Raw genomic sequence first — 15428 nt, forward strand, 5'->3', positions numbered from 1 at the left:
TTAGTCGCACCCAATAGTTTTGAAAACTTTCAGGTGCGACTAGTCGAACCTGAAAGTCTAAAAAAAATTAGGCGCTCAATTTCTCCCCCTCATTTTTTTCATTTGTCTGACGTGGAATTAATTTTTAGATTTTTTTTTTTACTTCCAGGTGCGACTAGTCACACCTATTCATTTTTTAGGTGCGCCTAGTCGCACCTATTTGAGTATCAGGTGCGACTTGTCACACCTGATTACTAGGGTTAGTTTATGAACTCAGCTTCGTCTTCTTCATCTTCTTCACTTCTTCACAGCCTCTCTCTCTCAAACTCCGACTCTCCCTCCCTCTCTCCTTCCCTCTGCGAGCCACCACCATATATCTCACTCCCTCTCTCTTTTTCGAGCCACCACCATCTCCCTCCCTCTCTCTTCTCCAAGCCACCACCATCTCCTCCCTCTCTCTTCTCCGAGCCACCACCGGGAGTTTTTCGAGCCTTCTCCAGCGTCCAAGTCCGCGCGCCGCTCCTCCTCAGACCGGTCTTCTCCTTCTCCGTCGGTCCATTCCTCCGTAGCCGCTCTTCCGCGCCGGTCCTCCGCCCCGATCCTCTGCAACCGCTCCTCCGCGCCGGTCCTCTCCTCCGCGCTGGTCCTCTCCTCCGCCTTCGCTCCTCCGCGCCGGTACTCTCCTCCGCCTAAGGTTATTTTTTGTGTATATATATTAATAATTAGTATTATATATATATATATATATATATGAAGAAAAAAAAAATTAAATGGTTTAGTATGTTTTAATTAGTAATTTAGTATGTTTTAATTAGCATATATAATTAGTATTAATAATTATTAATTAATTTTAATTAGTAATTTAGTATGTTTAGTTTCAAATTCTATATGTGTTTAGTATGTTTAGTAGTCTAGTATTTACGTTTCAAATCAAATAAATTGTTAGTATGTTTAGTTTGATTTTGATTGTTAACATGTATTAATTAATGTAATTATAGTTGTTAATATATATAGTATTTATAATTAGTTTAGTAACATGTATTAATTAATGTAATTATAATTGTTAATATATATAGTGTTTATAATTAGTTTAGTAATATGCTTAGGTTAATGTTTAGTTGAAATTAATTGTAATTGTAAAAGTTTAGATTAAATATTATTTTGAAATTGAAATTGTAATGGAAATCAAATTGGTTAATAAGTTGTTAGTTTAGTTAACTAATTAATTTGTAGTTTAATTGTTAACACTTTGTACTTAATTATGAAATTGGTTATGTAACTAATTTTAAATTTTAAATGTTAGTTTGATTAAGATTGAAATTGGTTAATTGTTTAAACTATTCTATTAAATTAGTTGTTTATGATATTGTAATTAGCACAACAAGCTCAAATGGCGGCACAACAAATCCGGATGGAAGAGATGCAGCGACAGATGCTCTCGTTTACACAGATGCATACTCAGGCTTCCCCCACAAGCCCACATCCTCAGCCTACGCCGACATCAGCGACAATGGCTGATAATGTGACGCCAGGTTCTGCGGAGTTTTATCGATATCGTCCTAGCGGTAGCGGCAGTGGCCGAGGAGGAAGCAGTAGTGACCGCGGAGGCAACTTATTTGGAAGAGGAAATTCCTCTATCGATAAGTTTTATAGGCAACAACGAAAATAGTAGGACTTGTATATTTTTATATTAGCGAACAAACTCGTATTAGTTGTTTGTATATTAAAAATATTTTAATATGAAATATTAATTTCTAATTATAATTATAATTCTATTTATTTGTAAATTTTATTTTTTTTCAAAATAAATTGGGCATCGGGTGCGACTAGTCGCACCTGATAGTAAGGCGGGAATGGTATTGAGTGCGACTAGCCGCACCCAATACGATGGCGGGAAGAGTATTGGGTGCGGCTAATCGCACCCAATAAGTTGGCGGGAAGAGCATTGGGTGCAACATGTCGCACCCAAAAGTCAAATTCCCGCCTTATTCTTGAGTTCCCACGGAAAAATAGGTCCGACTTCAGGTGCGATAAGTCGCACCCAATAGTGTCGCACCCAATAGTTCGCACCCAATAGTATTAGCTGCGGACTTTTAGGTGCGACTTAGTCGCACCTAAAGTCGCACCCGGTAGTACTATCGGGTGCGACTATGTGGGCATCAGGTGCGACTTTAGCCGCACCTGATGCCCATATTTGTAGTAGTGTCTTCGAGTAGCAACCCAAGTCCCACATTGAAATAGTAGGCAAGAATTGCATTAGATATAAGAGTCCCACCAACTCCATTAGTATAAGGCCTTTTGGGAAGGTGCCCAAAGATAAAACTGTACTGGCTTGGGCTCAAAGCGGGCAATATCATACTAATGTGGAGTTATAGTGAGATAACAGGCCAACGATGTGGAGATCGGAGGCCCTATATACATGGTGTTGCGAGACCTCACAGAGGGGTAACATGGGTGACCAACATTGGTAAGCGAGGCCTTATGGATGGTAGTATAGGCACTCCTGGTCTCGCCATAGTGTGGCGAGGCCTTGTAGAGATTGCATGGATTGCCTTCGTTTCGCAATGTTATGACGAGACCTTGTAGATGGGAAAGGCGGAATCCTTTGGCCTCGCCGTGGTACAATTAGGTCTTGTTTCGAGTAGACCCGATCTCGCTGTGTTGTAACAAGACCTTGCCCTGGCTGGTCTGATCTCGCCTTTGGCTAGACCTCGCTCATCTTGGAGAGCTTGGTCTTGCCTTTAAGTTGGCAAGGCCTCGTTCAAGGCTAGCGGACTCTTGGTCAGTTAATGGTCTTGTTGAAGCGAGAAAATGATTTCCGGCCCATTTTTCGTCATTGGTTGACTTTTTCAAGAAGAGGCCAGTTATTCCCACAACAAATATAAATAAAGGATCCATTAGCTAATCTCGTAACCTTAAAATAAGTTTAACAATACAGACAATTTTAGTTAATATTTAACAAGTAGCCATGAAACTTAATAAACGATTTAAATATATACCATTTGTTAAATAAATACTTACTAGAGATAAACAAATAAACACATAATAATATTTTAAAAGTGGCACAAAGTTGATTTATTTACATATCTCTTCGTATTCGATACCTAAAAATTCTTGAAATTTGTTATATTTAAACAAAAATAAAAATAAAGACTGTCCACTTTACAAAAGGAAAAATTGTACGAAATAGCCATTTGAAACTTATTGATTAGCAAAATAGCCAAAGTTTCAATTTTTCAGTAAAGTAGCCAAATTTATGTTTTCAAAAAAATTTTGACAGTTAAGATTAAATTTTTTGACAGTTAAGATTAAATTTTTTTACGATTATTATAAGCAATTTATCACTTTCAAAAAAATTAATCTTGGAGTCAAAATTTTTTTTGAATCAGATTGTTTCACATTTTAGCTATTTCACTAAATTAAGGCAAACATCGACTATTTTGCAAATTCATAACTATAAATTGATTATTTAGCTATATCACCTTTTACAAAAAAGAACAAAAATTCTTATGTCCTTGATTCATTAAATTATAACAAGAAAGGCGAGTTTGCGCGAGTTAAGATCTACATATAATAGATAAATTAGTTTATATTGGTTAGTATTATACGTAAAATAGCACAAAGATGGTTCAAATGTGTATCTCTTCCTATTTTGCAATTCAAAAGGTTTATGAAGTTTAAGAATATCAACAAAAATTTTAACTTATAGGGGATTTACAAAAAAAAAAACATAAAAACAATCGTTCGCACAGGACTTGAGTCCTAAAAATATAGAAAGAAGGCGGGTTTATATTGGTTAATATCTAAAATTAAAGATAATTGGCTGATAGTGTTATATATTAGTTAGAAGAATGATTTGATCACAAAGTTTTCCTTATATTCAGGTTCAGGAGAATTTTTCTCTAATCATCATCATCATCATCATCATCATTATCATCATCATCTTTCGCCATTCAATTCCACTTTTTCGTTTTCGTTTATATATATATATATATTACCAAAATCCTATGTTTATTATTTACACTGTTTAACTGGAATGTTTCTTTAGCAACTTCATTCCACGATCTTTTTTAATCATTCTGTATTAGATTGTCAGATATTGCTTCCAGTTCTCGAGTTGTTAGTTTTTGGTAATTAGACTTACCAGGATAGCCAACTAATTTACCATTCGGAGAGTTTTCTTATTTTTCATCTACTTGACATAGTTTATGACAGCATTTAGAACAAAAACTATTTTAGAGGTTTTTTTTTTTTTATTATTTAGGATTTTGTTTCTCTTTGTCATGGCCACCTTCTGGTTTTTCAAATTAATCAAAATTATCTGCCTAATAAATTAATTTACTATTAAGATATAAGGTTTTTTTTTTTCTTCATGTTTTGGTGGTTAAATGAAAATTTTCATTTGTAGGTTCATTCTCTTAGCAATTCATATTATTCTGTAATGGTTTCTCACAGATTCAACTTCCAATTCTTAGAGTATAGTCTTTTTTTTTGTAATAGTAAATTAATTTATCATTTGGATAGTTTTTTTTCCCCTCAATTTGATATAGTTGATTATTTCATTTATAGAAATTCTTGTGCAGGTTCAAGAATTTCGTTTCTATCTATAATGGCTTTGTTTTATGTTTCTTATAGTTCATTCGATGATTTATTAAACTTTTTAATTAAATTAAATCACCCGCATAATAAATTTAATCTACTACGGAATAATATATTTAATTAACTAGCATTGTAAACATTTTAGGTATGTTTTATTGGTTAATTTTACTATTTTATCATTTCTTTTTATGATTCAATTTTTTTACCATCATCTCACACATTTTTGTTCCTTTTTTATTTGCTTGTTTTCTTTTCATAGCAGTAGTTGTAAACCTTAAAAAAAAAAAAAATATCCTCTGGATATGTAAACACAAATTTATATTTTCTTTGTTCTAAAAAATACATTGATAGTACGTTTTAATTTTTTTTTATTATTAATAAACATAGGTGTTTGTTTAATTGCTTGTTTGTTTACAAATGACCATCTTTCATACAATGCTAGCTCTTTTTTTTTTATGTTTATAAACATAATTATTTTTTATTTTAAAAATAAATAAGTTGAATATCTTTATAATTTAACAAGCATATACTATAATATAATAAGAAATGAACAACAAACATATGAATATGATCTAATCTAAAAATTTAACTGAGATAAAAAAAAAACTAAAAGAATTCAAATACAAAGCAAAAACTCTATTTTTTTTTTTTTTTAAAAGCATAAAGAACTAATAAAGAACTATAAAAAATTTTGGTTTTGTTTCTGATTTGGATAGTTTGAATTGATTTAGATTTTTTTTTTTAAATCAATAAAAACGTGCGTGTGTGTGTGTTTTTTCTTTTCAAATGTAACACTACTGACCAATGTTACATGATATATTTAAAGGCATTAAGCTGAAAGAGAATAAAGCTCCACTTATATAAGAAGACATGCATTTTTGCAGCTTATTGAGATTGAACTCAAGACCTCACGATGAAAATAGGTGTGAAATTAACATTAAATCAAGATAGGAACCACAAAACTGCGTTTTTCTTTGTTACCATGTTTGTTAATATACAGTATTTAATTGGTCAATCAACTATTTATATTTAATTCCACAAATCTCTCATTTAAGATGTAAAGAAAAATATTTTGTGTATTATTGATTGTGTACCTCTTAGTAACCAAACCTGAATTTTTTTTGTTATTATTTTTATTTAATTGAATTTAAGAAGGGGAAATTAGTTTTCCTATCCACACTTGATGAGGTGATAATTAATAGGGCAATTGGCGGCATAAATACCTCAACATTTCGAGTTTATACACTTTAATACCACATTTTTTTTTCACGGCTAAAATACCTGACGTTGGTTATTAGCACCATCGTTAAGTTGAAAACGTGAACTGCCGACGTGGACTCTCACAAGTGAATAAATTGGCAGAAAAAATGAATTAAAATTTGAAAACGATGTAAAATAAAAAGCCCCAAATTCGAAATAAAACCCCAAAATTGAGAAACCCCAAATTCGAAATAAAAGCCTCAAAACCCTAAACTAGAAATTGAATCTCATTTCGCTTGCCCTTTTTCGCTTGTTCGTTCTCGTCTTCTTCTTCACATCGTCGACTGTCGGTTGTAATGGAAGACGAGTATTCGTCTGCAAGTGGGCGTTGAAGCTCATCTCGTTCGAACTCAGGTAGTCGTATTTGTCGAGGCTCGTTACGTGTTCATGATGAGTTGTGCTACTGTGCAGTACAATCAGTTGAGAAGACCTCTTGGACGGATTTAAACCCCGATCGAAGATTTATGACTTGCGACAAAAAAAATGTGAGTTTTGCAATTGTTTCAACTTTGTTGATTTTTTTTTTTTTTTTCATTTCAGTATGAAGGAGGGTGTAAATTCTTTAGATGGATTGACATGGAAATGTGCGAAAGATCAAAAGAAATAATCTCAGGATTGCTCAGACGAGTCAATCAGCTAGAAGATGAGATTAGGAAATTTAGAATGTATGATGAGATTGTGAAAACTGAGGAATTGAAGATTGGAGTGTGTCGAACATGTCAGTGGAGAGCAGTCGTCGATACGATTTTAATGGTTGTTTTCATTGTCGTTGTTGTTGTTATTTTGGCTGTAATATTGACTTGAATTGTGGTTGTACTTAGGGTCGGTTATGGCTAAAATGGTATGGATCTTTTTGGCTATTTTCAGATGGTTGTTATGGCTATAGTAGTTGTTGCTGTATTCTGGTTTGGTGCTATATTATGGTTTTTTGTTATTTTGGTTGTAATTGTGGCTTGAATTCTGGTTGTCTTTCTCGGTCCTGGCCGTAAGATTGACTTGAATTGTGGCTATTTTCAGATGGTGGTTATGGCTCTTTTTGGTTGTAATTAGAGTTGGTATGGTATGAAATATAATGAAGCTTTTTGGTTGTGTTTAGATCTGTTATGGTATGAAATAAAATGAAGCTTAACTTGGCTGAGCCATTACAATACCAAAATAACATCAGCCATTAACAGTACCAAAATAACGGTACCAAAATATCCATAACATCCCATTCATCTTTGTCATTCATATCTTGGTTGAGCCATTACAATACCATTATAGTACCAAAATAACTGTAACATTACTCTTATTTGAGCCATTACAATACAATATATTCTTTTCAAACCCAGTAAGGATTTTACAAAAACCGAGAAACTTCAAATTGACCTAGCAAAAAAAGAATTTATGCTAATGCAATATTTATGCTAACAAAAACCCAGTAAGGATTTCACAAAGACTGAAACTTTATGCTAATGCCCCAAACTTTATGCTAATTCGACACAATAAAAGAATCCTTAATCACCAACCAATGAATAAAATCCATTTAGAATAAAATCCTTACCTCGACAACAGGTGGATTGTGATAAGTGTTTTTCGTGTGCCCTGCTTGCTTGCATTTACTGCAATGCATGATAACACCTTTCTTTGAGGCTTTTGTTCCATGAACTGGATTTGGTCCAAACTCCGGTGCAGGTTCATCGTTGCTCCGATTTCTTTTTTTTTTTTCTTAGGTTTGCCAGGTAATGAAATGTCAGGTGGAGGCTGAATTGGGTTCAAGCCAGGCTGAGGCCACTTGTCCGGATTCGTCATCGGCTCAATTATACCACTGTAAGCAGCAATTTGTGCCTCTTTTTTGTACCAGTCGTCAATGTAGTCTGTGAAATTAAGTCCGCTTGCCCATATACAAGCAAGAGCATGTGGACAAGGTATTCCACTTAACTCAAAGCCCCTACAAGTGCATAACTTGTTCCTTAAGTCAACAACAAATGACTCTGCTCCACGAAATATAACCTACAATTATCCATAAATTATTTTATGAAACATGTATAACAGCAAAGATAACCTATAATTATCCAGAAATATAACCTACAGTTAATGCTTCTCAATTAATGAAATTTTTCATTAATCGGATAGGATAATACCTGAAATTTTGCATTCCCAACTAGAGTAGTTTGGCAGCGACTAGCTACTCGTTTGTGCTTCTCAATTAATGTTATGATCATCTTTCCAACTGGCTGCAGCCACTTCTCAACCTCATTTCGCTTGTTTGTGAAACGACACATCATCCAAAATCGGATCTTCTCAAGTAGCGTCACTATCAGTTTGTCTCTGGCAGCCATTATAGCCAAGTTGAAGCTTTCACACAAGTTATTGACCAACATATCACATTTCACATCAACTCTGAAATGTGATTTGCTCCATTCTCTCGGGCTTTTCTTAACAAGCCAATCATATGCCTTCTCATCCTCATTCTTCAGCTCCATCATTCGTTGTGTAAACTCAGCCGATGTAGTCGCTATCGCACAAGACCAAAGCATCTGTTTGAGAAGAAGATCACTGTGTTGTTGCTTGAAGTTTGCGTGAAGATGTCTCACGCAGAATCTAACTTCGGTACCGGGGAAAATTTCTGCTACTGCAATTTCTAGCCCATTTTGTCTGTCGGATATCAAGGTAAACCTCTTAAGATTCTCTATCTAAAGATCTTCAAACAACAACTTCATAAACCACTTCCAAGTTGCAATATTTTCCTTCTCAACCACTGCCCATGACACCGGATATTGAGAATTGTTTGCATCAACCCCAACAGCAGCCAATATCATTCCCTTAGAATATCCTTTAAAAAAAATTCATCAAATCCTAGTATCAGCCGACAACCTTTGTTAAAACCATTTTTACATGCTTTTCAAACTGATGTACACTCGTTCAAATATTCTTTTGCCACCTATGAATCTAGTTTTCAGCACAGCAGTGGTACCTGGATTTGTGGCTGTCAATTGCTTGCAATAATCGTCCAAGATCGCATATTGATCTTTGATTGACCCCTCCAATAGCTCTTTGGCTTTCTTATTGGCCCTGCAGAATGTACTCTTCGACACATTGCTGAATTTCATCGACGAAGTCATTTCTCTGAAACTCTGGTAATACATACTTGGATTCAGTCTGAACTGCTCCATAAAGTGCTTCGACAGCCATGGACTTGCCACATGTTTGTTGTCAAAAACAATACCACAATTATGCTTATCGACAAGAGTATTAATCCTTACTGTCCTATTGTCTGAATTCTGAACTTTTGCATAAAGCACCCACTTACAGCCCAGCCCTCAACATTTGGCTCTAAGTCTTGTTTGGTCGTTGAAGACATATTCAAACTCTCGATCACCCTTTATGAATTGTTCTATCAAAATTGTCATCAGATGGTCCATAGAAGGAAAACCCATACCTAGCTTGAACTCAAAGTTCGTCGAGCTTTACCGCGGGTTGTACTCGCTCCAGCACGTCTTGTTTGATGGCTCGTCCACGTCGCTACACAAGCTCACGAGATCGTTGCCAGACATAACTCAATCAGAGTCATCATCGCCTCCCTGTACATCAGTGCAAACCGCATTCACCACATACCACCAATGTTCAGGATTCGTTTTCGTGTTCTGCAAGTCGTCTTCATGCTCTCCTTCGTCGTTATACTCTTCCTCTTCCAGGTCGAAATCATCGTCGTCATTCCCTTGTTGATGTTCAGCCATTACAACAGATCGTGGGCGATGTGAAGAAGACGCCGAGGATGAACAAACCACAACGAAGAAGAAACAATTTGGGTTTTTACGTTTCAGGGGTTTTATTTCAAATTTGGGGTACTTGGATTGGGGTTTTATTTTGTGGGTTTTTATTTTACATCATTTTCAAATTTTAATTCATTTTAGTTCACGCTTTAATTCATTTTTCAGAGTTCACGTCGGCAGTTCACGTTTTCAACTTAACGATGGTGCTAATAACCAACGTCAGGTATTTTAGCTGCGAAAAAAAAGATGTGGTATTAAAGTGTATAAACTCGAAATGTTGAGGTATTTATGCCGCCAATTGCCCTAACTAATAAGTGACTATTCACTTAAAAATAGTAAAACTATGGCTATTTAGTAATATACCTCAATGACCAAAATTAAGAAGACTAATATACTTCAACGCCATTTTTTAATTAAATGATACTTAGACTAGTATTTTAAAAGAGATTAATGGGTTATTATGCTACTTGGCTACCTCTCCCTACTTATTTTAGTCGGTGTAAGATTATCATTGGGTATATCTACATTTTTGTTTACTTAACAAGTTTAAAAGTTTTATAATTCTTTTATATTTAATTATAAAAATTAAAATTCTGGTTAGACAAAGACAATATGTCAGGGAGCAATGAGTGTGACTGTTTGTTATGACGCAATAGATAAATAATATAAATCAGTGCGTAAAGAAATTTACATAAGCAATTGTTAACCCAATTCGGTGCAATGTCACATAGTCTGAGGGGCAGTTTGCGCAATGAAAATGAAATTCGCTATACGAGAAGTCGTCATCGTACACCACAGTGTTATATGAATGATCACCGGTTCAAGTCCATTTTCTTATTACTGCCTATGAATTACAACTCAAGCTCCCTTGAATATGAGATCCACTAATTTCCACCGCAACACTCAACTAAGTGTTTGTTCCTTTCCATTACAAACCATCATGAACATCAATAACAAATTACCAACCCAAACTTTATCACTTACAGATCAATGAATGAACAAGATAGAGTATATACACATATATACATTACACACTATGTTTTCAGTATGCTAGTCTTACACGTCTGAGCACATGGAATGTATGAATGAATACTTCAAAAGATCATCAAGGGCAGAATGTCTCTTTTACAGTGGTCAATGTCTCTAGAAGACAAATGAGGGTTTTCATACTCATTCACGCGTAAAAAATATATTCGTAGAAGTTCTTACGCAGACAATGTTTAACAAACTGAAAATCAACTCATCATAGAAAATGAATTACATACTTTGATACTTATTAGCGTTCCCTTAAAAAATATTAAAAAAAAAAAAAAAAAAAAACCCTTATAACTCGTGTGTATGTTTAACTATAAAGGCTAGAGCAATCGAGGTTTTGGGACTTTGCGCATCACTTTTTGAATTTAATATGTAAGAACTTTTAATCAAGACCCAAATATTGCAAAATTAATCTGTCAAGACGTTTATTATTATTTTTCTTATTTAAAAAAATAGCAACCAGCCCAATTTATCAAATGTCAATTGCGCATTACAAAATCATAAAAAGGAGCTTGAGTATCAGTTTAAAGTGTAGTTCACAAATTAACGATATAAGAATTTTTATTTATCCACTATATTGCACATATTTGATAATCACACCCCCGCTCGCGCGCGTACACAGATATAATGATCATATATGATATCTGCCTAACCCCACTGTAAACCTTATTAACTCTTAAAGTACAAATTTAAAAGCACTACAAATTAGTTTATTAACAGAACGTAGCTGGTTTGCATTAAGGTATGTGTAGATTTAAATCATGCATGACGTAATAGAAATGTGTCTTTCTTTGCTCTCAAAGGGTACATAACTTAATTGATGCTTTACATTTGATCTGTTCGACGTATAGCTCAATCACAAAAATTAGTGGAATGTTGCAACATTATATGAATATAAAAGAAAACTGTCCTAGATCTGTCAATGTCAATATTATATATACATACATATTAATATATATATACATACATATTAATATATATATATATATATGTGTGTGTGTGTGACTCTAAGCCCTACATTGACAAAAAGAAAAGTTAATATTAGGGTTAAGATAGCTAGAAAAGATAAACATAAAAATAAAACAGCTACAACGAGGAACGAGGATGATTCAAGATTAAGTTGATTTCTGCAACTCCTTGATTTTGTTTGATTTCAATATCCATTTCCATACAATAGTTGATTAACATGTTTATGGTTTGCTTTTTAAAACTCTCTAAAAGTGATAATCAATATCAAATTATGAAAGCGTAAACATACTTGAAATTATTTGTCCGTTCAACAAAAACAAATTAGTTTTACCAGATCTAATAACATGAGTGTGAAAAAAAATTAGCATTAAGAAAAAGATGTTGATGTAATGTACAAGTAATAAAACTTACCCCAGTTAAGTTAACCCTCTTTCGGGAAACAAAGAAGAAGAAGAAAAAAACAAAAAAAATCAATTAATAATTAATTTGGAAAATGTACAAAAGATCATCCGCTCCGCTCCTCAACCGAGCTCATACATGTGCCACGTGTCACTTCCTTTGAGAAACTTACAAAAAGTCTAATAACATCAGAGGCTGAGGTGCAAGTCAAGGTCGGGCCCACCGTCCGATCCGGAGAATCGGCTGAGGGAGGGCTGTTCCTCGGGCGGGCCTCTGACGTGGATGTGGTGGTGGGCCCGGGGTTGCTGAGAATTGTGATGACCTGGCATGACGTAGTGGTGGTGGTCGAGCGGGGTGGGCCCGGGGGCGGAGGAGGGGAAAACGCAGCCGTGGGTGACGTGGAAGGGAGGTGGGGCCCGCGGGAGGTAGACCCAGGAGGGCACGGCGGAGGCCGGAGCGAGGAGGTGCGGCGGCGGAGCGAAGGCCGACACGATGGGGTTGCGCGCGTAGGAAGCGGCGCGCGTGGCGTGCAGCTGCGCTCTCTTCAGCTGCTGCCTCTCCTTCTTGTGCGCGTTCTGGTGACCGCCCAGGGCCTGCGAGTTGGCGAACTCGCGGAAGCAGTACTGGCACTCGTACTTCCTCTCTCCTCCTCCGCCGCCGGCGCCGGAGTCAGGCGAGACGGAGCGGGGATCTTCGTCGGCGGAGGAGGAGCATAATTGATGCTCGTTTTCGAAGCCGTTTTGTGAGTCTGAACCGACGTTGAAGCCGAACAGCTTTAAGCGCGTGGTTGTGGAGCCACTGCTGCTACTTGTGTTACAAGGTTCGGCCATATTAATCTTTTTTTTTTTTGTTGAGAAAGAGAGAGAGAGAGAGAGAAGTGATGTTTATTGTTGTTAGTTTGTATAAGAGAGTTTGTGCATGTGTTTGGGGGTATTTATACACCTTGAAGGCTTGAACATATAGTTTGTATATAATTGAAGTGTGTTATAAGAGAGAGAGAGATGGTTGCGGATATCCCAATGAGAGAGAGAGAGAGAGAGAGAGTTGGTTGTTGTGAGTGTCAAAAACATGGGAACACGACCCAAGGGAGCGAAAGAGAACTGTTGGTATGTATGTGTCTGTGTTGTGGGTCCCATGGGATTTTGCACTTTTGTCTCGCCAACTTCCAATCTCTCCGATTTGGGAAGTTTGAAATGTAGCTGAATCAATAGTGACTTCATTAATACGCCGATGGTTTAGTAGGAGGGGCTGTATGAGGGTGATCGTTTAATATAAATACCAAACGTAAGAATTAAAATATATATATATATATATATATATATATATATATATAGGGAAAATAACACATTTATACCCTGTGTTTTAGTGAAATGTCGAGTTTAACCCTCGGTTTTCAAAAATGTCGAGTTCATACCCTCTGTTTAACTAAAATGACGAAATTATACCCTCTGGTTAACTAAAATAACAAAATTATACCCTGAAATGAATAACAGCGTCACAAATCTCCCTTTCATTAATATTAACTCTTATATAAGAAAAACCGAATCAAATCTAAATCAGTACCCTAACTTCCAAATTCTCAATTTTGAAATAAAAATAGCCTTAAATTGAAATTAAATAATAAAACTCATACCTTCTAAGAGATAACTTCATTCCGTGTTCGAATTGTAACTCTAAATCCTTGATTCTCTGTTTGAATATGCGATTTTGATGACTATCAACTATCGATGTTTACCCATTTGCCTCTTTCTGTGTTCTTCACGATTAAGAGACTGTTGTTTATTTTTTTAGTTTTTAAATAAATTACATATATGGCGCGAATGACTAAAGATAATTGGTGTTTATATATAAATATTATAGTCAACGTCAACGAAAAGTCAATAAAAAGAATATTCGTGACACTGTTGTCTATTTCATGGTATAATTTGTCATTTTAGTTAAACAGAAGGTATAATTTCGTCATTTTAGTAAAACAGAGGGTATGAACTCGACATTTTTGAAAACCGAGGGTTAAACTCGACATTTCACTAAAACACAGGGTATAAATGTGTTATTTTCCCATATATATGCTGAAGTTTAGAGGAAGGTAATTATTCTTGGTTTTATAGGATAATTTTTTTTTTATTTGAGAATTACATGGAGCTTAATTTACATTAAAATATAGGTAAAATGCTCACTAATATAAATGAATAATATTTTAGGCACAACACAAACTTTATTCGAATGAGCCATACAAAAGTTCTAGAGTTAACAATGCATGCGAATAGTCATGAGTTTTCCTTTTATTCAATTAAAAATAAACAATTTAATGGAGATTTATAGCATCATTCAAGAAATACAGATTAAGATCGTAAAAACATAAGCTTGCAAAACTCGCGGTAACAAAAATTATTTAGTCAAAGAAATAAAAACCTAAAAGTAAGAATAAAAAAATTATACTGAAGTTTACAATGCTAAAAAAATATGTTAAAAATATGTTGAAGCTTACACGAAGCTAAAAACAATTATGTTGGATTAAAAAACAAAATCACCTTATATAACGCTATGGCAATAGACCAGTTTATAAGAAAAATTAGTCGAGACAACAAACAGGGCTTTACTATCGACGATATTCCAGCTTCTCCAGGATTTGCGACCTCGCTGCTCAGCTTTGTTAAGAGAGATGGCAACAAAGAAGCTCATATTATTGCTCATTGTAATTCTTTTTAGTTGTATTTCTGATACTTGGTTTAATTGTTCCCCCAGTTGTATTCTTGATAGCCTGAAGATCGACTTGGCTTCAGCTATGTCTTAATCTATCTTCTCTGGTTTTTCTAAATTAAAAAAAAGCTATGGCAATAAACCAGTTTATAACCTATGGTACTTATTTCATTTAGCATTATATGATAAACCTCAATATCACAGCAATTCCAAAGTGGAGGTTGTGGGTTCAATCCTACTAACAGCGAAGCTGCCTTAAAAAAAATGAATTTTCAAAGTCCATTTCACTAAATGAAGTTCATTCAGCACTTGAATCTTATTCCATTATTGAATTCCACTTTTTCTATATTATTTGGTTAGTTGGAGAGACCTCATGGATCCATTTCAACAAGCCTAAGATTTAACCACTGGACACAAAAGTTTACACACATTTTTTAATGACTCCTAATGTCAATTCTTGCGCCACTGAAAATCTCTTGGTTTATATTTATAATTTATTATTTACCTCAACCTTTTGTTGTTTCTAAATAAGCACGACAAGCATTCTATTTGGGATGAAGTTATCTTATCACTTTGCTTGATTTCATGAGTACTCTCAACTGAATATTAGGGCCAATTAATTCACACTATCAAGATCAAAGCACGAGGTGATACATATTGCATTTTAACAATCTTGTTCACGAAGTCCATATTTACAAGACTCATAATCCCAATATGAATAAGTCATTTCAC

General features: G+C 34.9%; 1 protein-coding gene across 1 annotated transcript; it reads right to left on the reverse strand.

Moving 5' to 3' along the window:
* Nucleotides 1-11914: 11914 nt before the first annotated feature.
* Nucleotides 11915-13019, reverse strand: LOC149401915 (C2H2 and C2HC zinc fingers superfamily protein). The gene has a single exon (XM_089609608.1). The coding sequence runs from the start codon at nucleotides 12824-12826 to the stop codon at nucleotides 12185-12187; it is 642 nt and encodes a 213-aa protein (XP_089465734.1). The 5' UTR covers nucleotides 12827-13019; the 3' UTR covers nucleotides 11915-12184.
* Nucleotides 13020-15428: the final 2409 nt, after the last annotated feature.

Source organism: Urtica dioica, chromosome 3, assembly GCF_054948205.1.
Source record: "Urtica dioica subsp. dioica isolate 48M chromosome 3, U.dioica_male_clone48M_v1_H2, whole genome shotgun sequence".
Lineage (NCBI taxonomy): Eukaryota > Viridiplantae > Streptophyta > Magnoliopsida > Rosales > Urticaceae > Urtica > Urtica dioica.

Excerpts from the sequence above, each read along its gene's own strand:
- LOC149401915 (XM_089609608.1), bottom strand. The coding sequence starts at position 12,826 with ATGGCCGAACCTTGTAACACAAGTAGCAGCAGTGGCTCCACAACCACG.